Here is a 24,251-nt window from a genome sequence, read left to right on the forward strand (position 1 = left end):
CACAGTCCCATTCTGGATAGAGGTTAGGACCCCAACACAGGACTCAGAGATGCCCTTCTTGGACCCAGTGTGGCCCCTCAGCTTCGCTCCATGGAGAGACTCCCTCTCCTGCTCCTCACACTAAGGGCAGCCGAGCCCAGGGACCAGAGCCGTGACCCTCAGCCACACAGCAGGTCACAGGACATGGCATGAGGGCGTGTGAAAGGACACAGGCAAGGAAGCCATCACTGCTGCCCAGCCACCCTCACCCTCCAACCCTGGCAGGGTCCATGGGGAAGGACCAGTGACCAACTTCACAGCGAGGCAGTGCCAGGAACCATCTGCCAACAGGCTCCAGCCATCACTCCGGCCACACAGGCTAAGGGAGGCTGGAGGTGAGGGAGGGAATGGCCCATGACAAATTCCACCCTTGTTTCTAGCAGAGATCTCTTTAGGAGAGACCCAGCTGGGACAGGGCACCCAGCCTTGGGACCTGAAGGCGCCACAGATCCACTGACATCCCTCTCCTGCCCTGAATGAGCAGCTCACCCACCTGGGCACAGATACATGGGACATGAGCCTCAGCCCAAAGCAAAGCAACAAAAACATCTTCAGAATTCCTAACCTCACATCACACATGCCTGCATACACGCGTGCCTGCACACTGTTCCCAAGCAGGCTGCTTCGGGTGCTGGCAGAAGCAAACACAATCCTGGAGGGGTCCGCCCTCAAGTGCCCTAGAGGACGCCACTACAGAAAGTCAGGCACCGTGTACAAGGTCAGCAAGAACACCACCACAGCCCCACTGAGGGCTGCCCCCAACTCAGAACCTGTAGCCACTGTGATCCATGTTTACAGAGATAAATGATGAGTCCTGGAAAGTGACAAAGGGACAAGATGCTGTCAAAAGCAATGTGTAAGCTAGGTGCACTAACATACCCAGGATCAGTTTTTCAGGAGGCCGAGGCAGGGGGATTGCAGTTTGACGCTAGCCTGGGCAACTTGGCAAGATCCTGTCTCAAAACGGGCAGGAGACGTAGTTCAGTGGTATCTCCTAGCATTTGTGAGGCCCTGGTTTTTTGTTTTTGTTTTTTTGGTACTGGAGATCAAACTCAGAACCTTGCACTTGCAAGGCAGGCAGCAGATGTGAGGCCCTGGTTTTAAGCACCCGCTATAAAAACCCAACATCTAGAAGTGAAAACAGCAAGTGAATCACAACATCTTAGCAGAAATGTGACACCCAAGAAATAACCGGTGTGTGGAGTGACCACTCTGACCACAGCACGGAACGCCAGAGGTGGAAGACGAGAGTGCGGAGGACAGGAGACTGAGCAGGCCAGTGTTCATCTGGCTGACCTCGCAGAGAGAAGACAGGATGCAGGAGTCACACTTGGAGATGCCAAGGCGACTTTTCTGGGTGAGACCCCATGTCTGGAAGGACGACAGACAGCAGCAGGTGACACCACCCACGGGTGTCCGCGAGACTGTAACAGGCGGACCTGGGGCCCGAGAGAGAGAGGGCAGAGCTGGTGTTGGCTTCGTCACACCCAGGCTGCCGGGAAGGAGACACACGCGGTCCACGAGAAGGGCGCGGTCCACCTAGCTGTGCATCACCAGCAAAACTGTCCTCCAAGGACAAAAGCAACACGTAAGTCCCACGGAGATGGTGATGGTGGGCCGTGCCGCAGAGGCCCCTGAAATCTCAGAGACAAGTGGGAAGTGTCCCAGTGAACGGGAGTGATTCGCGTGATGGCACAGCAGACGTGATCACGGTGCTCCTCTGTGTGACTTCATACTGCAATGGCTGACGAGGTCTGTGAAGGACTGCGTCAGGGCAGGGGTTCAGCTGACAAACTTCTGTTGGCCTCACAGTCTGGATTGATTTTGCACTGCCTTGAACACAACCCTCTCAAAAATAGTGCTTCCAAAAAGATTAGTGTTGACACACGAGTGCTGACACTACGCTGTGAAGGTAGGCATGTGCCTATCAAGGCACATGCCTTCAACTGTTTATGTCACTGTTTGAATTAAGCCATTAAGTTGCCTAAGCTCCTTCACGAAAAACTGGACTTCGTACTAGAAAAGCCTGCTTTCCCGATTAGGCAGAATTTTGAAATGACCGTGAAACAAGAGAAAAGCAACACAAAGCTAGTTGGCTTTTTCCTTTTCTGGCCTGACCCTGGCGATTTAATTTAAGAAAAAGAATGGCGGGCGTGGTGGCGCACGCCTGTAATCCCAGCACTTGGGGAGGCTGAGGCAGGAATTCAAATCCTGCCTGGGCAATTTAGTGAGACTTTGTCTGTAAACAAAAAGGATAGGGACATAGCTTAGTGTGGAAGCCCTCAATGGAGCAGTACAAAAACCAAACCAAACCAAACAAAAAATAGCAAAACAAGCCTCAGCTGGAATGGAACCTCCATGAAGACGCCGCAATAAAAAAATCTGACTGAATGTGCAGTAATGGAGGGGTAGTTTAGTAACTGAAGTACATAAGCTGGCACATTGAAAATATAATTATTGAAATCAAGCCATGAAACAGTAACTTTCTGTTTTTAAAACTGCTACAATGTACCTACAAGTGACACACACACACACACACACACACACACACACACACACACACACTGGCAGAGCAAGGCCCACTAACTTGGTTGCAAAGGGAGCAAAGGGAGCTATTTCTCAGGATACAGGCACAGAAGGACCTGACCCCAGATATCCTTGGGACTCTCAGGAATGAGCAGGACCTGAAGAACGACGGCAGTCACCACAGCACGATTAGAAGCCAGGCGCTGCCAAAGCTACAGGGAAATCCCCATCCCACTGCCACCAACTCACAGCCACCAGTGCTATCATCAGACCGCACCCTGCCTGGCGGGGAGCAGAGGGAGTGGCCCCCCATCTCCATGCCTGCAACAACACACGGCTCCTTCCATCGGCAAAGCTGGGCCACAGCATTGGCTCTGATGGGGGTCAGGTCGCCAGCCCACGCCCGGTGTCATTAGGACACAGGGGCAAAGGACTTGGCTTGAGGCACAGTGAAACGGGAAAACGGCACAAGGACACGTGCAGCATCTCATGACTAAGACTCATGTGACATAAGACATGGGCCAGGCTCGGCAGCATTCCTCTGCAAGGCCAGGTTTTCCCAGCCCTGGTTTCCTGTTAGAAGAGACCTAGTGCTTTCTGATGGACACACTGTCACTGCCACCTGTCACAGCAGACCCATGGATCAGACGCTGTTCCTGAGCACCCACCTCCTGGACAGTGCATGTAGTCAGGATGCTGACCCCACAGGCCCATCCTCAGCTGTGCGCACATGGCCCTCTCACTGACCCCCAGCTCCCAGGCCACCCCCTCTGCCAAAGACATGAGACAGAGGTGGCCACGCGCCTTGGAGATGTAGGAAGAGGTGTGGCTACGTCAGACAGAAGTGGCTGGGCCATCCACTGCCACCTGTCCACCCCATTACCCTCGAATTCACAGAACTGTCCCCGGCTGCACATCCAGGCTTCTGCGGAGCAGACTTCAGCTCCCCACGGACCCCCTGTGTTAGCTCACAGGGCATCCACACCGTGTGCGGTTCCCTGGCTCTGCTATTAACCACAAGCTCATGCTGTGCCTGCTGGGCTAGATTTCCTTCACCCGCTTGGCTGTCCCCAAAATCCCTGCTGTCAGGGTGTCAGTGTGCAGTCAGTGGGCCGCGAGTGGTCCAGCACTGTCCCCACCCTAAACCCCCTGGTCCACTCACCAGAAGCGCCCCACTGTCGCCATTTCCCTTTAGACCCAGTGTAGGTTTCCTTTCAATGGTTTTCCCTCTTCCACCAAACGTCTCAATGCTCTGAAGCTCTGTAGCCTCCCAAGAGGCCAGGAGCTTTTGCCATGATACTGCTGTCTCTAGGATGCACAGTGTGTCCTATGTAATTCCTGAGGCTCCAGCCCTACCTCTGCCCATCTATATGAGGGACATGTGTTCAGAGGACACCTAGGCCACCAAGGGGCTGGGAGACCATGGCAGCTGCTCATGATTGCTGTCACATTCACTGTCGCTCCAGATCTTTGCCTGGTCTATGAGCCAACTGTACAGAGCATTTTGTTCTTCAGGGCACAGAATTTAATCTGGTCTACTCAAAGTGCCTTCAGTAGATCCTCAAACCAGTACCTGTTACCTGCTTAGTTTTCTGTAGGTGAGGAGGCACCAAACAGGAGACACATCAAAACCGAGTGGCAGTGAGCCTTAACATGGAGCTCTGCCCCTTTAACCATCAGTGTCTTGTCACTAGACATCAGCTTTGTCCACCACAAAGTGTTCAACTTTCATCAACACAGCAATATAGTCTTCTGTCAGCAGAGATAGGTAATCCTCAAAGGATTTCTTTCCTCTCTGTTCACAAAAGGCAAATGATGGGGATCTGACAGGAAACCACAGCATATCCCCAAAACACTGTATATCATCCCATAGATGAGTGACAGCCCAAGTGACAGGAGCTGGCAGCCTTCAGCTTGGCAGGTGACAATACTCAGACGATAGCATTTCTGCCAAGAGCTAAATACCAAGCAGTCTGATGAGTGCCATGTCTTCTACATGATCCATTCAATGCTGTTGTTTTTTTTAATTACAGCACAGGATTACTTAGTATGAGTTGACTTTGAGGGAAGTTCTACAATATATAACAATGTACTAGTATGAAATGGATTTTTCTTTTATAAGAGGTCAATGCTGTTTGAGATGGATTCCCTATCCTACTCAGACACCCAGGCTTCCACACTAAGCTGATTAGTTTTGGGCAAAACAAGAAAAATATGAATTTGAAGGTTATCCTTGTCTGACTTTGCTTAAAAATCCAACACCCTATAAGCCCTCCTGTGTCCTCATCCTCTAGTGTAAGGGCCAGGGTTTGCTCTGTGAAAAGGAAATGCATTCTCCATGTAAAGGAGGTTGTTGAAGAGGGACAGTCAGGACACACACAGCACAGAGGCCCCGGCCTAGGAAGACACTGGGGGCTCCCCCAGGAGGCAGGAGTATCCAAAAGGGCTGTGCAGATTTCATGGACACTCAGTGAACTGCCTGCTGATTCAGCGTACACCCTGGGGTCTGGGGAGCTTCAGGACTGGCTAAAGTCTGCTGAGGGGATGTAGTTTGAGGTGATTCAGCTCTATGCAGACAAAACATGAGGAAAAAACCCACCTCCTCCAACCACTAGGAGTGCCCTGCCTCAGGCCTGGTTTGGGGAGGTCGCTTACAGGAGTTCTCATCAAGTTCTTGTTTTGCTCCTAATCTCTGACCTTTGAAAACTTGTATCTCCTCATACACTCCTAATTTACAACTAAATTTTTTTTTTTTTTTTTTGTACCAGGGATCCAACTTGGGCCCTTACACTTGCGAGGCAGGCACTGGAATCACTGAGCTAAATCCCCCGCCCACAACTAAATCTTTTTATTAGTTTTTTTTGTAGTTATTAATTGAAGATGTGATTTCTGGCCTGGACACTGACATTTTAAAATCAAATCCTTTCGTTTCTTTTTTTTTTTTTTTTTTTTTTTTTTGGTACCGGGATTGAACTCGAGTCCTTGCGCTTGCAAGGCAGGCAGCGGAACCACTGAGCTAAATCCCCGGCACCCTTTCGTTTCTTTACACATTCATTTGTGCAGCACCTTGTACTGCGCACCCCGCCCTCTGCTCCTTCCCCTGACCGACCTGCCCACACCTCTCCCCAGGTGGCACTGTGGTCACCTGAGCCACCACCCTGCCCTTCTGTTGCCTGGTTACCTTGGGACTGAAGAGGCAGAGAAGAGCTGAAGAGGCAGCGAAGCCCGGGGCAGGGTCTTACTACTGCTGAAGAAGAGCTCTAGGTGAACATGGCCGCCACCCCACTTCCGCTCCCCTCACTTCCGCTTCTGGCAGACATGTGGTAGGCCCTTTGCCGGAAGTGGTCTTTCCTGAGCTTGATTCTTCTTTCTTTCTTTCTTCTTCCTCTTCTAGCGTGAAGTTTGACCCAAGTAATGTGCTTTTATCTGGGAAAGTCTTTTGTGCTCACCCTAGCCTCTCTACAACAATAACAAAAAGTTTTATGAGTATTAAAATTTTAAGTTTGTGACAAAAAGGATTTGTTAGTATCTACTGAATTGTTTTTCCAAACCCCACAATGTTATAGTTATTCAAAAGCATGAATATGACAAATTGATAAGTCTCACATGGGAAAGCAAAATTTTACTGAAACTGCACCTCTTAAGGAGAAGAGTAGAGTTTCCAACCAGAGTGTTCCTGTGCCCAGGAGTCAAGATGATCTTGCTCCAATGAACAGGTTCAATTTCTGCTATATTCAAGTCTCATTCTATAGAAGTGCTTGAAAACTTTGCATGAACCTGAAGAAAAGTAGACATAATTTTGCAATGCCCCTCTCTAGTGTCTTGAACACCTACATAGTATCTCCCTAAGGTGATCTGAAATTTTAAAATGTCTTAATGCTTTGTCAGCTGTTAACTCAACTAGGTTTTCATTTCATGTGCTTTGAAAGCAAAGGATTACAGACCACATGACTTGCAACAGGATATGTTATACTGTCATTCTCAATTTCTGGTGTGTTTACCAGAGAGGCCATACTCCCTTTATCAAGGGACTGTTATTTACCCATGATTCTTTTGTCACCTTGTTAAACCTTAGTAGTCTGAGGGGGTTGAGTACATTGAAATGTTTATATCAGTGGTTTTTTTTTTTTTTTAACAAATTTAATGTTTTTTGATAAACCGCTTTTATAGCCAATTGTTTTAAATGTATTTTCACAGAAACCTTGAAGTTAGATTTAGTTCATTCTATTTACAGTGAAAGTCCTCCCTGTACCCTAATCCTTCTCAACAGACCAGTGAACAAAATAAGACAGTTTCCATCAGAAAATGTCTGACCTATTTTTTCAGTTGAAACAAAATGTTAGTATACTTTCCCAGGGATATTAAAAAAGAAAACCACTAAGAAACAAATTATAATATACATCTTAGAAGATAAGCTATTGACGGCAATAAAGTTAGGCCTTTATGCATATAGGTCTAATATAATTAACTGTTCCATTTTAAGGTGCAGTAAAAGAAAATGAGACTTATTTGTAACAACTTTATGAAACATGTAGGTAAATGTTCAGGTTATGTACTAACTGAAGAGAATGATAAAAGACATATGTTTACTGCTTTCAGGTGCTAACTACTAAATAAAAGCCACTCAAATACCTCTGTCTACTTGTCTGTCTGTCTATTGAAGTGCTGGGAATGGAACCCAGGCCTGGGCATCCAGACAAAACACCCAACTGGACTACATTCCAGCCCCTCCCACAGTGATTTTGGTAAACATCAGCATCAAAGTTGCCCTTGTGTTCAATGAAAAAAGGAGTACATATTGTTAAGAATTCATTAGTACAGTAGCTGACGCACTGTCATATTGTTTGTAGTATTATTGAAGAGTATTCAACTCAGGAAATAAGGGAAATGAGTAAAGAAGTGAGGGAGATTGGGTGAATCAGCCAGCCAACCCTGAGGAAGAAGTCAGGGAGGTACTGAGAGGCAGCCACGCTGATGAGTCAGTTATCCACCAGGTGTTGACTTGGTCCTGTTTTTCGCTTGGGACAGATGAAAGGATGAGTGCATCCAACCGAGCTGAGTGAGTCAGATTCTCAACTGAGTCCGTTTTTTCATCTTAGTTCCAAAATAGAGAAACAAGCTATCTGTGTGTAACAGTGCTGCTTTGTACTTTGGTTCTTTTGACTTTTCTAAAACAATTTTCTGTGTTTGTTTTTCATTTACTTATAGAATATTCAGATGGCTACATTTTTTAAAAAAGGAAACTAAAGTTAAAATCACTCCAAATCCCATCATCCACAGGCCATAACCGGATTCTCCCACATGCCCACAAACATAATACACCCACACTTCTGTAGGACCAAGGTATAAAAACTGCTTGTAACCAATGTCCCACTGTTTGTTATAAATGTCTTTCCGAAACAGTATAGTTGCAAATGCAGTTCTACTTTATAACTTGTCATTTGTTTCTTTGCACCCTGTTCCTTCTAATGGTCTTGTTGAGGGTCACCATTCTGCCCAGACCCTCCTCGGATGTGACCTCCACACCAGGCAGTAATGTACGACTGTGGTCCTTGTCCCTTTTATGGGGACGTGAGAAGGGGTCGTCACACTGTTTTCCTCCACTCCACCGTATACATGGGAGTGGGGTCAAGGTCCTTTTCGGGGAGATGGAGCAGACAGGAACCCAAGTGGGTCGGGACTGCCCTGCGCTGGCTAAGTGCATTAGACACTACGGAGCGAGACCTTCAGTCTCGGGGGCATTCATCCGCACCTCTCAAACTATGCCCAGCAGGTTATGATCCCACACGACTCACTGGGGACAAAGACAGAAATGTGGTGAGAAGAAAAGAAAACCTCGGCAACACCTCGGTAGTGAAACGTCTTATTTTTATTGAGAACATCTCAAGTCCTTTGTCTATGTGCGACAGCGTCTCATGCTCAGCTCCAGCTGGCCTCGGCGTGACAGGAAGCTCATGCAGGCTGTAATGTGTGATATATACACAAATGTACATATGGAGAACACTGACGATTATTTTAGCAACGAGTTTCTTGGCTGAATTACATTCATATAAAGTGTCCAAATTCTAAAATAAAATGAAAAGCATATAACCCAAAGCCTGGAAAAGCAAACAGCTTAGGGGCTTCCTCATTAACACTCCATGGACTGTGCTTTTAACCACTGTGCTCCCTTTAAGAGGACCCCAGTTCCTTCCAAACCATCCCCTCACTGGTAAACAAGGAAGGGCAGGGGCTGCCCACACGACGCGGCCTCCACACACACTGAAAACGCACTCATGCCCTTACAACCGAGTCATGGCCACAGCAGACCCCGTGGGTCAGGGGTTTCCCTGTTTCCACTCCAAGCCTCCAGGGAACTCAGGACTCCAGGGTGGACAGCCGAGCAGCCCACCCACCTCCTTGCACTCGGGGACTGATTCTGGGGACAAGAACACGGAACAGCACACACTGGACACAAGTCCTCTGCCCTTTCCACAAATATAACTTGGGGTGACATAAAAGAGGTTCCCTAATTTTACAGAATTTAGAGAGGAGAGAATCAGCTAATTTTATTTCTCTTGTTGGGTCGAAACTGAGTGTGTAGAGCTGGCATTTCTGATGAAAGTCATCCCAGATGTGAGAAGAGTCACCTGTGCCGCCTTCATCTGCTCAGAGGCCAGGGCGATGTATAGCTGTCCTGGGGGTGGGCACCCCTCCTGGGCTGTCACCTGAGGAGGACGCGGCCACCTGTCTCACTGCAGGAAGAACTTGGGTGTAGGAGAAAGTGGTGACTGTGTAATTCCAGAGAAGTCAGAGCCTTGTGAGACTCTGGCTTGCACATTTAAAAACAACTCCTTTTAATTACAGAGCACATTCTCAAACAGGAAAGGATGATGCACAATGAAGACTCAGAATCAAACCTGCAGTTTCTGGCAGGTGAGGTGCAGGTGGTCACGTGTGTGGAGGTGGTCAACAGCCACCAGGCTGATGGGGTCCCTGGGCCCAACTCCAACTGGGAGAGCCCCAGGTTTACACAGAAAATGTGTCCCTGCTCCTCCCGACACCGACTCCCCACCGAGCAAAGCTGTCCCGAGCCACCCCGAGGACAGGGTCTCCACGGAAGTGACACCTTGGGGTTCGCTGACCAAACAGAACTGACCACCCTCGCTCGGCAAGATGTCCTCAACACTTAAGGGTTTTGTTTTGTTTTTGTTCAAAATGTCAAGTCCCTGGCTGCGTCGGGTTTTCTAAGTCTCTCAAGTGCAGATCCAGGACATGGGATGTGGCTGAGCAGTGACAAGGTGACCCGTGACGGGTGACGCACAGCGAATCCTGACTGCTGACGAGGCCCTGCTTTTCTGACCGCGGCTGGGCTGTCTCTGTGCTCCTGTCCCCTGCCTTGTGGTCCCTGGGCCGCCCGCCCCTCTCTCCAGGCCCCAAACCCGTAAGACCTTAACATCTGGGATGGGGTCTGCTGTCCACCTTTAAGCTACAACTCGACAGAAGGACAGGCAGACACACAGGGTAGTTTTGTTTCTATGTATATGGAACATATCTGCACTGGACTAAATACCCCAAATCCACATATTTCTTAAAAACTAAGTCCATCTCCCAATCCCCACTACAAAAAAATACAATTTATAGAGCCAGGAGTAAGTTTTTTTGGAGCATACTCAGGAGGGCAGCAGCACCACCAGGCCTCTTCCATGGGTACAAAGCAGCCTGGTGTATCTGACCCAAATGAGACCGCACGGTGGCACACGGGGTCACCCCAGCTGCAGAGAAGGCTGGTGTGCAGACTCACTTGCCCTGGACCTGGACGTGTGCAGACAGCGCTCCCACCCCGAGGCACACGGGTCCAGCGAGGTGGCGCCACTCACCCTGCAGGCACAGGGAGAGTGAGAAACCCAGCTATGTGTGCAGCTCAGGGCCCTGACGGTTCCCGGGCCTCTGTTCCCGGCCCTCAATCTGCCCTCTTGCGACCCCCAAGTGCAGACAGTACTGAGCTATGGCAGGCAGCACACACAGCTCTCCTGGCTCCTCTAACCCTGAGTGGAAAAGCTACAAGGCACCTGGTGCGAGTCTCCGAGCACAGGTCCAGGTGGGCACACCAGGCTCTGACCACCAGGCCATCCTGCGCACTGGAGGTGCTGAGCAGTGTCCCTGGTCCCCCTCGTGACGCCAGCAGCTCTGAGCCCTGCCTCACGACATCAACGCCCAGTCTGCACCTCGCCAGCGTCACACCGTCTGGCCAGCTCCAGTCTGCGTGCTTTTTAGCTTTCAAACATGTCTTTGATAAAGCTGAAAAGAAAAACTTAAAAACACGCTTTCTGTGGCCTGCTCGGAGGGTGTGACTGCCGGGCAGTTCTAGTCCCATCCAGGGCACCCTTGGGCTACTGGGCTTCCCGTGTACAGGTCCCTGGGAGGGCTGCACAAGTCCAGAGCCAAGCCAAAGGGGTGGTCAGGATGGGGCCTCTGGCCGAGTCTTGTCCAGGGTTACTGGAAATGAGCTACGAGTTTCCAGAACCCGATCCCACCAGAGCACAGAGGCTCCCAGCGGGGCTGCGGCAGAAGACACGGTCACTACTGGGGCTCACATGTAGCATGCTGGCGTCGCCAGGGGACGCACAGGTGACCCTACTGTGCACGGGGCCAGGCCTGCGAGGGACACACGTGCCGGTCCTATGGGCTCTGCGCTCCACCTCCACCTTCTCACCCTCCACATAGAAATCTTCTGCAATTAAAATAATGTGGCATAAAGCAACCTGACATAATTACTTATTTTATAAACCACATTCCTAACTCTGAATAAATTATTTATTCAAGAATTTCACACAAAGTAGTTTCTATTTTCCTAACCCTAAGGAAGCCCTACTCAGTAGAACTCAATGTCTAACGTAAACTGAGGTTGGAAGCAGTCACTGGTAACTTGGGGCAGGGAGACTCGGGGCTGGAGACAGCGAGTAGCGGCGCTGGGCCCCACCTCCCCACCCCACGCACTGCCCCGGTTCAGAGTGAGATGCCCTGCACCCCACATGCCCCCGTGCCCGCCCTGCTCTGGGTGAGGTGCATGGAGTTGATGCTGGGTCCCCTGGGCCCCCCACCACCCTTGGGTGCGCAGCCGCCCACCCAGACACGAGGCTCGGGGACACAGCAGGTGCCCGCCAGGGTCAGGGCGTGAGCAAGAACTGGTCCTGCTCCGTGGGCTTCTCCACCCAGGCGCCCAGCCCCGCCTTGATGAAGGCGGTGAACAGGCGGGTCTTGGCGGCCTGGTACTCCCTCGCCGCCAGCTTGGACTCATGGTACGTGGTGGGCTTTGTGATCTTGGTGCGCAGCAAGTGCAGGGGTACCTGCAAAAGGACAAAGTAAGTGGAGGAGTGCCGCTGTGGGGACAGCGACAGACGAGACACGCCCAGGGTGACGTCCGAAACGGTGACTGGCACTGCCCTGGCTGGGGGGAGGGGCACCCCAGAAACTCATGGCGGACAGGGCTACAGACCTGGGCTTGGGGACGGGCTCCGGGGAGATCAGAGGTGCTCAAATCCTGTCTGCACTGCATGGGTCTGAGGCCACCGCGGGGCACACACGCCCACCCTCTGAGGGGACAGCACGGCTCTGCTCAAGCCCCACCCCAGTGCTCCCTGTGGGCCTCAGTAAGTACCGGCTAACAACATGTCTGGAGAATGACCGAAAGCTAATGATACCCAGCCTAATCTATGAGATTTTATTTGGGGAAAGGGGGCCCTGAGGTGGAAACCAAAGTGTTAAAGCCCTGATGGAGGGTTTAACAGAGCCCAGGAGACTATGTTGACAAAGCCGAGGGGTGGGTGGTCCTTTCTTTACATCGTCTTCATCCGAGTGGCGGAGCAGCTCCCCCCTTGCTATGGCTTGATTCTCCCATGTCCCTGAGGGACATGTGGAAGGCTCTGTCCCCAGCGGCTGGCACTAATGGGAGATGGGGGCCTTTGGGAGTCGGAGCCGAGTGGGGAGCAGCATGGTCACTGGGCACAGGTCCAGACGGGGAAGCCCTGGCCCCTTCCACTCCCGCACTCACTTCTCAGCTGCCACAAGGTAGCAGCTCTGCCCGTCACACACTTCCTGTCATGGCATCTGCCTCACCACAGACTCAGAGCAATGGGGTGAAGCAGCCATGGTCAGAAACCTCCGAGACGGAGCTAAAATAAACCTCCCTCCTCCCAGGTGTTTTCTCACAGTGACAGAAAGCTGAGGAACTCAGAAATTGGGGCTGAGAAGTGGGGTTGGTGCTGTGACTGTGCCTGACACCGTGGTTCAAGGACTGTTCTGTAAGAAGATCTGAGAAAGTGTGGAGAAGCAGGTGAGAGAAAACTTGAAGTTAAGTTTAAAGGGTGATTCTGGTCCAGGCTCAGAAGACTCAAAGGCCGACAGAAATGCAGACAGCAAAGGGTGTGCCGATGTCTTGATGGGAAGGGGGACAGGGGACTTGTCTAGACTGCGCCTATGCCCTGAGACTCTGTGGGAGGCCGAGTTCACGGGTGACAGAGACTAGCCTACCAGACAGAGGAGAGTTCAAGGCAACACAATGCTAACGTTGTGGCCTGGGTACTGGCGGCTGCCTTTATCCAGATTTGCAGTGAGAATTGGGAGGAAAGAGCAGAGCAGAAATATTTTAAAAACTTGCAGTCTGGGCAGAAAAGGAATGTGTTTAAAGGTGCAGCCAAGGAGGGCACAACTGCTAGAGATTAATATTATTAAAAAAAGGCAAGCGCTAGGCACGGAGCTGCACCCCATAAGACCAGCCACTCGCAAGGCTGAGGCAAGAACAGCACAAGTTTTAAGTCATCCTGAGCAACTTAAGAAGATGTTACCTCAAAATAAAATTTAAAGACGAGGGATGTAGTTTTGTGGTAGAACACTTGCTTAGCCCGTGCAAGGGCCTAGGTTCAACTCCAGCCCAAAATAAATAAATTTTAAAAAGCCAAGTACTTTGCTGCTGCTCTTGGACAACGGGAATGGTGCCCTCAGGTTACCTTCGGAATTCACAAAACCCTACACATCACAGGCTCAAAGACTTACGTTCGAGAAGAGAGCCCCAGGGTACCTGCTCACACCTGGTAACCTAGGGAATTGCTTCGCCAGGATTTCATTTCCCTGAGTTCAGCCAACCAGGCACTCAGGGCCCACTGCAGCCATGATCCAAGTGGGCCTGGCTACTGTTCAAGCCGGTGGCAGTCTGTGATGCTGGCCCCTTGGTACAAGTTCTACAGGCATGCAGAACAGGAGTTCCAAGTCATGGAGGCTTCTGACCTGAGCACCAAGGCCTTGGAGGTTAGGCAGTGTGTGGCAGTGTTGGACAGAGGCCCCGCGGCAGCCCTGGGCAATGAGTGCAGCTGTGAGGGTGAACCTCAGCTGCAATGGAGACCCCAGGAAAGTGGAGATGCCAGGCACACAGGACGTCTGTCAAGAGAAGCTGCAGGCAGCAAGCAAGAACCGACCAAGAGAAAGGTCACGTGGGCTGCAGCCGGCAAGGCCGTAATATCGCCATCACTTGCCGGATCCTGGGCCTGGAGCTACAGCAGCTCATGTTTGCCCTGCCGAGCTTCAGTCTCGCTACAGTCTGATTCTTCCTTTCCATGCACCAATTCCTCCTGTTCGGGGTAGAGGTGTTTCCCCCGGGCCTTTCCTACTACAGTACTCTAAACGTATGTGACTTTGTTTTGATTTTCACAGGGCCTCACAGCTCAGTTTGCCTTGAATCTCAGAGGAGACTAACGCTAAACAGTTAAGACTTTGGGGCTCTTGGACATCAAATGAATGCACTGTGCTCCGTGAGATGGACATGAGCCTTTGGGGGCCAAGGGAGTATGTTACAGGCTGGATCTTAAACGTCCCCCAAAGGTCCTGTTAAAAGGTTAGTATCCAACTGTTACCAGCAGCTGGTGGAGCCTTCAGCACGTGGAGCCTTGTGGAAGAGGGTGAGGTCACTGGGGGCTGTCCTTGAAGGGGATACTGGGATGCTGTCCCCCTTCCCTCCCTCCGCTTCACCACATCCTCCCCGCTGTGATGGTGACAATGGCGCAAAATGACCATGGACCAAACGCTTTGAAGCCATGAGCCGAAAGGAACCTTTCCTCCTTGCCGTTGACTTTCCTTATGTACTGTGTCATAGTGATGGAAAGGTGATGGTCGCACTCCCACGGCAGACCTGGGCAGCAGTCTCGGTTTCGTGGCAAGGAAGGAAGAAGCTGTCATGAAGACAGCTTTACGCTTGCAAAGCCAGGGCCCCACGTTTAAGCTAAAAACGATCTTAAGAACAAAGAGGTTGTGACATGATCTTTTAAGGAGGCTGAGCGTGATGACACGGTGATGGAGACCACAGGAGGAACAGGAGGGATGAAGACGGACACTCTGTGGGGAGGTGAGCCGGCACAGCGCCGGGGAGGGCACCTCAGTACCTTGCCGTGCACACGCATCCAGCGACAGTACAATGCGTGCTTACACAGGCGCGATGCGCGGCCCAGCTCATCCTTCCCCGTCGTTGCATTGATGATCTCGATGGTGGAGTCACCCACTGTCCAGTTGACACTGAAATTGGGCGCCTTCCCTGGCTGCCGTGCCTCTGCGTTGCTGATTCCTGGAATGGAGCAGATGAGGAAGGTGCCATGACGCTGTGTCCACACGAGGAAGCGGGCGCTCGGCACACAGGGTCAAACATGGTCACGGATCACATGCCAGCAGTGCTGCTTGTCGCATACCCTCCAGGGAAAGGGGCAGAGCTGTGAATCCTAACTGACTGGCAGGCACCTGCCTGTCTGTGAGAAGCGGGCAGGAGGCTGGCAGCACCTGAGACCATATGACTTCTGGCTCGGGGGCCTCAGCTTACTTTCAGCCCACGGAGCAAGGAACCCTGTGGCCAGCAGGTGATGGAAGAGGCAGGGGAAGCCGCATGGGGCCAGTTCCGGCTCTGGACAGGTGGGCCAGTGTGGGTCAGCCCAGTGCCAGGTGGGCCAGCTGCTTTGGGATGGGCTCAGTTCCCTGCACAGTGTACAGGAGTGGCAGGGCTGCCCCTCAGTGTAATCCTCTGCTCTGGTGCTCATGCCCCGCGAGGACCCTGTGCTACAAAGGCCAGGCCTTACAGCTCCACACGCCCCAAACCCGAGGAGCAAACGGAGCCCCAATTCCTGTCAAGAGAACACACACATCTTCTCACTGCACTCGGACTATCTTTTCATAACCAGCCACGGGCCCACGTTGCAGGGTGGAGGCTTATGAGACACTTGGATAGGGAACTAAATGAACATCTCTCCCTTTGTGTACTGGGCTTTATAATTCACACCACATGGATGTAACAGGTTCCCAAATCAAACTGGTTTAGGGGAGCAGCCTCCAGAACATGCCTGGAACATGAGATGCCCTGAGCCATGGGGTAGCTGGCCATGAGCATCCCACAAAGCTTTCAGGTCAGCTCAGCACAACGATGCTTTGCTCTGGCGCTGCATCCGCTGTCACCGTGCTCCTCGCTTGCTCGCAACACCCATTCTCTTCCCCCTGAGCAAGAGCTGACACCAGGCAGGATCCTCACAGGAAGGTGGCAGGCATTTTTGCTGAGTCCAAGGAGACCAAGGTGGCCAAAGTTCACAGGAGAGGGTGGCAGAGGGAAAGGCAGAAAGGGACACTGGCATCCACCAGGGCATCCCTGAGTCCCTGAGAGGACTGACTGGCGGACATGGCTGCTCCCGGACAGGCAGAGGGTCAGTGAGTTTGGAAGGAAAGGCACCCAGTACTCACACCCAGAGACACAAAGACCTGCACTGAGGCCTGGAGATGAAAGCTCAGGTCTAAGGGAAAAGCACTCAGTGGAATTAGCCACAGACTAGAAGCTGCAGCAGAAAAGCTAGTGAACTTAAACACACAGTGACAGAAGACGGCCAAATGAAGCACAAAGAGAATGTAACTGGAGTTCCTGAGCAAAAGGGGATAGGCATAGAAGAATGTACCAGCAGAAAAGATTAAAAAATGTCCCAAATTTGATGAAACCAACAAAGTCAGATCTAAGAATTTCAACAAAGCTTGAACTCAAGAAACACAAAGAAAACCATACCAAAGCCCATCACGACAAACAGCACCACACCAGCATGAAGAGAAGACACACGCAGAGGACACAGACAGGAGGACAGTGGGCTTCTCAGGAAACAATGCAACCAGAAGACAGAACAGCATCTTCTGAGAAATGAAACCGAAAACTGCCTCTGCAGTCCCAGCAAAAATACACCTGCCAGCAAAATATACTTCAAAAGTGAAAGAAACAAAGACGTTTCAGACATATGAAAGCTGAGATAACTCTTCTTCACCAGATTCAGTCGATGGGAAACAGAAGGCATCCTTCAGGACAAGGTAAAGAGGGCAGGTACGGGAGATCCAGACCCACCAACAGGATGAGAGCTCCACAGTTCTACAGGGACAGGCAGGCCAGGGTTTCTTCTCTCATCATGTTATCTCCTCAAATGCTAACTGACTGGTGAAGCAGAAATAATAATGTGGGATTTTTAACATACATAAACATGAAATGGATGGGAACAATACCGCAGAGGCAGGGGCACAGAAGTGAAAGCATGAATTGTAAGATTCTAACACTAGAAGTGAAGACTATAAAATCATGGGAATGGGCCAGGGATTTAGCTCAGTGGTTCCGCTGCCTGCCTCACAAGCACAAGGTCCAGGGTTCGATCCTCGCTACCTCCTGTCCCCCCCAAACCAAACCAAAACAAAACAAAACAAAATCATGGGAAGGGACAGTACAGTAAAGTCAGGATGGATGCTATAAACTCTATACAAGAGTTTACAGCTAACCACATAGAGTTACCACTAAAAGGTCAAGAAGGCTTTATTAAAATGGGATCATAACAAGGGGAAAAAATGAGAACCAAGACCTGTCATGTAAAGGTACAAGATCCCAATAATGAATGTAACTGTACTGTATACCTAAAATGTACCAATAAACTCAATTAAAAAAATAAAATGGGATCATAAAACACTCAATGTAAAAGTAAGAAAAATTAAAAGGAAACAACATATGAAGAAACAAAATACGTAGCAAAATAACAGACTGAGGGCTTGGGATTTAACTCAGTGGTTCCGCCACCAGACTCGCAAGCACAAAGACCTGAGTTCGATCCCCGGAACCAATTAATTAATTAATTAATTGATTAACAGATTGAAATATAACAATATTAATTATCACAATAAATGCAAATGGTCTAAGCACCTCGGAGAAAAGGCAGAGTTTATAATTGATAGGGCTGGGGATTTAGCTCAGTGCTTCCACAGCCAGCTTCGCAAGTACAAGGTCCCAAGTTCGACCCCTGGTACCAAAAAAAAAAAAAAAAACCGAAAAACAAAAAACTGATGTATGAGGGAAGAGAGAACCAAATTATGCCTACAAGAAACATACTTCTAATATAAATTAGTTTAAAATAAAAGGACGTTAGAAAGACATACTGCATTATCACTAACCAAATTACAGTTGAAAAGTCCTCCAGATAAAGCCGATCTCAGAACAAAGAATATTACAAGAGTGAAAGGTCATTTTCTGAAGATAAAGCATATCAATTCATTAATATAAACTAGCAATCCTAAATGTTTATGCAGAACTGCAAAATACATAAATTAAGAACTTTCAAAAACTGGAAGAAACAGGTAACATATAATTATAGCTAGAGATTTCTAATATTCCTATCTCATGAATTGATAGACCCAGTGGAAAGCCATTAAGGACACAAAAGGTATCACACAAACCGCTGACTTGGCCTAGTTGATATTTACAGACCACTCACCTAGATATCAACAACAGAAAGATCTCTTTAACCCTTTTCCCCGAGTACTATGGAGCTAACAAACAGACTTCTAAATAACCCAGGGGCCTAGGCATTTCAAAATGAGGTGACAGTGAAGACACAGAATAGCAGGATTTGCAATCCTGCCAAAGTCATCAAGGAAAATCTCAAAAAAAAAAAAAAAACTAGACAAAGAATAGATGAAATATCAAGTTAAAAAATTAAATCAAAGTAGAAATCACTGAAATACAAAACAGAAAATAAAAGGAAAAAAAAATCAATGAAACCAAAAGTTGTTTCTTGGAATTCATAAAACTGTAGCTAGGCTGGCAGGAAGAGGATGAGAGAGGAGAGGGGAAAGAGAACAAATTGCTAATGTGAGGAATAAGATGTCAGCAGGGCCAGGGTAGCTCAGCGGCACCGTCCCCACCTCACAAGTGCAAGGTCCTGAGTTCGATCCCAGGTACAGGGAAAAAAAAAAAGTACCACTAGGGATAACACAGATATTGAAAACAAAGGGATACTGTTATGCCAATATATCGGACAAATCAGATAAAATAGCCAAATTTCCTGAAACACATAAATTACCAAGATTTCAAGAAAGAATAACATAAAAATCCCTTATTAATCATAGAAATTTCATTTGTCTTTAGGTATTTTCTCATAAAGAAAACTCAGGCCAAATGACTTGATTATGCCAAACATTTAAAAAATGGAATCAACTTTTTCTGAAAACCAAAAATGAAGAAACATATCCTAACTCCTTTTATACCAACAGAGACATGGATGAAAACCACGTACCTTCATCCCTACACAGTGTATCATAAATGCAAAACTTCCACTGAAAATTTCAGCAATTCGAATTCAACACCACATAAAGAGAACAGTGCACACCGACCATTTAAGGGATATCCCAGGAATGTAGACTGGTTTCACATTTTAAAAAAATCAATGTTACCATATTAATATTTTACAAAATGAACTAAATGACCATCTGAGAGAAGAAAAAAAGCATCTGACAAAATCTAACACCCATTCTTGATTAAATATTGTGGTACCTCAGTTCATGAACCTAATTCTTTCCACGATTTGAACTCAAACCGAACTGGACAAGAACTGAATCAAATTCAATGGTTGGATTCAATGTTGACCTCACAGGGAAATTTGATTCACTTCTTGTCCAATTTGGTTCGCGACCAGAATCATGGAAAGAATAAAGTTTGTGAACCCAGGTACCACTGTACCTTTAGGAGACTAAGAACAGAAGGGAATTCCTCCAACTGATAAAGGCATCAACGAAAAACCTACAGCTGACATCACACTTGCTCCTAACAGACTGGATGCTTTCTCCCTGGATCACACAAGACAAAGCTGCCCGCTCCCACCTGTTCTCCCATCACTGTCATGGAGGGTCCTATCCAGAGCAGCAGTGAAAGAGGACATCTAGACGGAAAAGCAGGAAGTAAGTAATGAACGTGCCCACTGATAAATAAAACCCAGCGGGGTCTACTACAAGCTACTAGAACAAATACTGCTACAGAATAGCAGTTCACTAAAATCTAAATAAAAGTATAACATTCAAAGTAGCACTAGGAACATTAAAGAGACGAGTACACTGCAAACTGCAAACGCGGCTGAGAGAAGGAAACTCACATAAATAACGGAAAGACAATGTTCATCCTTGGCAGACTCGAAACTGCCAATGTGTTGGTTCTCTGCAAACTAATCTACACACGGCAGTCCAAACAAAAATTCAAGTGGGCTGTGTAGAAATTGACAGCAGATATAAAACTGTACCAGAACAAAAGAACAGGACCTAAGTGTCAGGTCCTCTTGGAATACGAAGAACAAAGCTGGAGTGCTAACTCGACTGATGTCTTATGACACAACCACAGTGATCACGGCAGTTTCATCAGAATTAAAATTACAGCTGGGCGTGGTGGCGCACACCTGTAATCCCAGCACTTGGGAGGCTGAGGCAGGAGGATCGCTGCAAGTTCGAGACCAGCCTGGGCTACCTAGTGAGGTCCAGGTCAATTTCAACTATGTAGTGAGACCCTGTCTCAAAAAACAAAAAACAACAAAAAATAATTAAAATTACAGGGTCTGTGTAAGATAGTGTTAAGAGAACTGAAGTACAAACTTCCGGCTGGGAGAAAGCATTCTCAATTCATTTATCTCATACAGGATTTCTATTCAAAACGTAAAAAAAAAAAAAAAAAAAGTTACTAAGACTCAGTAACAAGAAGCTAACTCAATAAAAATGTCCAAAAATTTTGACACAATTATTGAAGAAAACGTAGGAATGACAAGCTCACAAGTGAAAAGCTAGTAGACTTCACCAGTTATCAGGGAAAAGCAAATGAAGACAGTCTGGCAGCTTTCTGCAGAGCTCAATGCGCCATCTTATGACTCAGCACCCCACTCCCAAGGAGACCCAAGGATGGCGCATTGCCCTGCAGATTCCAACAGGACCATTCTCAGCAGCAGCTTCACCAGTCAGTGTTGTAGTCACTTTCCTCATTGCTGAGACACAACACCTGACACTCAAAACTTAAAGGAGAGGTTTATTTTGACTCACAGTGCACAGCTGGCTGGCTCCGCGGCAGGCAGCGTGTCAGAGGGGCCTGGTGGAGGAGAGCGGCTCACCTCATGGCGAATAGGAAGTAGAGGAGGGAGGAGCCAGGGAGGAGAGGAGCCCTTTCAGGCCACGCCCCAGGGGCCACCTCTTCCAGACAGACCCCCTCCAACAGCAAGCCAGCTCTGAGCCCTCATGACCTTCCGCAGCGCCTGTGAGCACATGAGGCTCTTGGGGACATCCAGATAAAATGGTAACAGTAAGCAACTGGACACAACCTGAATGTCCATGAGCAGAAGCACCACAAGGCCCAGCAGCAGGGTGAGCCAATGGCAGGCACAGAGATCAGCAGCAGAATGGTGAGCTGCTGGAGGCCGTGGCCTTCGAGAGCAGCCAGTCCCTCTGGCTATCTGTTGAGAAGAATACACTTCCTCTGACAATGTCCTTAGTGTCTCTGATGGGATCCTCTACCTGACCCGGGGCTGCTTCCTCTCAGACCAGTGCAGAGCTACCCAACAGCTGGCTGGCAGTGTCGGGAGGGTCTCTGCGTTGGGTTACAGGGGAAAGTGTCTACTTTGGTGTGAAGTTAGGGTAGACTTCTGGCCATAATGGGGTTGAATCTTTCATGTGCAAATGACTAACGCTTATATTATGTCATCTTCCTCTGCAATGCCATGACGGCTCTGTGACATAAAAATAAAAGATCATTGCTGAATGATACTTAAACGCTAGGACAGCAGCACTTTGCACTAAAACTCAATGGCCAATTAACTACTAAAACAGTAAGACCCTAAAAGTACAATTAAAAAAATATTTCAAGCTAAATAAAGTGCTAACATTAGCAAAAATGGAGTGAATAAGGCAAGAAGACGGCTAGCCAAGGTTCCAACCCAAGCCATATGCTTTTCTGGGGCAGGAAGTCCCAAGTGGTCATGAGTGCATTCTCCATGAGTCCCTGGGGCCACACACTGGGACTCACACGGACAGGCTGCTCATCTTCTCGGGCTGCAAAGCGAGAACTAGGGTAATGAGCTGATCCGAGGCACCACGCAGAAACCGATAAAGGCGGACGAGCCGTCTGGTAATGAGTGTCCCTCAGCTGCCGTAAATTAAGTGTGCTGAATCAGAGCTTTTAAAGCAAAAATCCAAAGAAACTGCAGAGTGGCCTAAAAACACACAGCTGAAGCATTAGATGAGCTGGCACGGACATCTTATCCCACCTCAAAGTTACTTTCTAATGTGCTCCTACCAGCGTAGAGCGGTAAGAAGTGAATGTGCACGTTGTGACCAGGGGTAGGCAGGGTTCCTGCAGGCTCCTGTTACAGAACTACTGTGAGAAAACTTCGAGAAAAGCTGTGTGCCGGCACCTGCCTGAGCCGGGCCACCGGCCACCAATGTGGGAGGGGAGCCTGGGATCCCCTGGACCCCCTGCCAGGTAGGAGCACGCACCTCTGGGATTCGTGTCCTGATGGTCTTTAGAAAGGCAGCCCTGAGCTGACAGGAAGGGACCTCCAGCACGCTCGGGGCTGATCCCAAGCCCTCTGGGACCTGGCTGTCCACAACTCAAGGCTTCCCATAGAGAAGCACTGGGCACTCTTTCTCCAGGCCTGCAGAGCTTTGAAAGCGCGGGTGCTGCCTCCAGGGAACAGCACGGCACCTGCCCAACTCTGGGGGCAGGAGGGAGGGTGCTGGGCCCCCCACACTTGGGACACGCGTGGCAGGAGGTGGCCGGGCTCAGAGCTGGGTCCGGGCGCCGCTCCTGCTCCAGGTGGGCCTGTGACCTGCTGCGAAGACGGTGGTGCCTGATTCCCCCAGCCAGTGGTGAAGATGTGGCCACGTGTGTTGAAGGGCGCACCCGTGCTCCAGAACTGAAGCGGGGAGGGCGTCCCACAGAGCACGACAACTGCCATGTAAATGCTGTAAAGGTGCTGTCAGTGAGACAGGTGAACACACTTCACTACTGAAGTCACTTCCCACGGAAGACTGTAACATCCAAAGCCACCTTCCCAGAGCTGCCCAAATGCTACCGGGACTCACTACGAGTCTGCTCCCTAGGCCGCCTGTCTGCTGTGTGTTTTGTGACAATGCTGGCATCAAAACCAGCACTACAGAGAGCCCGGCCCATGGAGCCCAGGAGCAGCCACCACACATGCAGAGACAGTTGACACCACTGGCCTGTCTTCCCGTGTCCTCGGGGAGCCAGGGACCCAGGAACGCACAGGGTCAGCCAGACACTGGAATTGCCCTGAAATGTGCAATGTGAAAGGGGTCCAAGGCGACAGGCGAGGTGTCCCCATCCAGGCTGCTGCTACTGAGGAGAAACAGATGCGTCACAGCAGGGCCCAGGCCACAGCAACCCCCGAAACATGTGCTTGACACGCACTGCGTTTATGTAAAATGAAAAGTTAAAGTCTTCCCATTTCAACCTTGAGGCTGGGCTGCAGGCCTTCTGCTCCTCTGGGCGAATCTGTTGAAATCCTACAAACATGAAGGGCACCACAAAGCCTAGGGCGGCAGCAGAACATCACTCGAGGCTGGGCTCGTCACTGGGCGCAGGAGAAACTGAGGCTCATGAGCTGCCATGCAGTAGAGCTAACGTGGGGCACAGGCTGGGGTCTGGCACGTGCCCCAGGGGGCACATCCTCAGAAGAGGCAGCGGACCGAGGCGGAGACTGCAAAGCTGAACGTAGGCCTGCTGTGGGTCCAGGGGAGCGGAGATGCTTTTGGGGGGACAGAAGACAACTGCACTAGGGGACGAGTGCTCCCCAACATCATTCCCATGGGATCCTGGAAACGTTAGGGTCTATCATGCAGGTGGGGGCCTCACTAACATTTCGTGTGGACGGCGTGTCCTTCACACAGCCCTGATGCAAACATTCTTCTCTCCCTACACAGCAGCCACAGGTTAAAGCCTCAGGATGGCTGTTACACCAGTGAAGTTACGCTGTCTCTGCAAATCTCAGCGGAGGGCCGGGCGCAGTGCTCGGCAGCCCGAGGAGTGGCTGAAGCCGCTGCCGGGAGCCGTGTGTCACGCAATGCTTCGGGTTCCAGAACAAAACCACAGTGACAGTTGACACTAAGTGCTTGCACGCACTGGCTCGCTGTGACTGGCTCCAAAACGCAGTGCTGGAGCCGGTCCTTAGTGGTGACGTTGAGAGGGGACCTGCAGAGGTGACCGGGTCGCTGGCTGACTGTCTAGACCTGCGGTGTGCAGCGGGTAGAGGTTCACCAGGCTCGGGATGAACACAGTGCCCGTGCCCTGCGGTCAGTTCTGGGGAGACCCAGCCGTCATCACGGTGACTCTCACCCCTCTGCCC

At 49.8% G+C, this 24,251-nt stretch overlaps 1 protein-coding gene across 5 annotated transcripts in view; it reads right to left on the reverse strand.

Moving 5' to 3' along the window:
• Positions 1-8,418: 8,418 nt before the first annotated feature.
• The window catches only part of Adarb1 (adenosine deaminase RNA specific B1), an 88,257-nt gene continuing 72,424 nt past the window's right edge, over positions 8,419-24,251 (reverse strand). For 3 of the 5 annotated variants that reach the window (XM_033768072.1, XM_010636428.2, XM_010636426.3), the window contains 2 exons: positions 14,979-15,157; positions 8,419-11,894 (listed from right to left, as the gene is read on the reverse strand). In XM_033768072.1, coding sequence (XP_033623963.1) covers positions 11,715-11,894; positions 14,979-15,157 — 359 coding nt within the window. In that variant the 3' untranslated portion in view covers positions 8,419-11,714. The remainder of the gene's footprint in view (positions 11,895-14,978; positions 15,158-24,251) is intronic. The other 2 variants (XM_010636427.2, XM_010636430.3) reach the window with 2 other exon arrangements.

Source organism: Fukomys damarensis, unplaced genomic scaffold (genome assembly GCF_012274545.1).
Source record: "Fukomys damarensis isolate Sample0158 unplaced genomic scaffold, DMR_v1.0_HiC HiC_scaffold_24, whole genome shotgun sequence".
In the NCBI taxonomy this organism is placed as follows: Eukaryota; Metazoa; Chordata; class Mammalia; order Rodentia; family Bathyergidae; genus Fukomys; species Fukomys damarensis.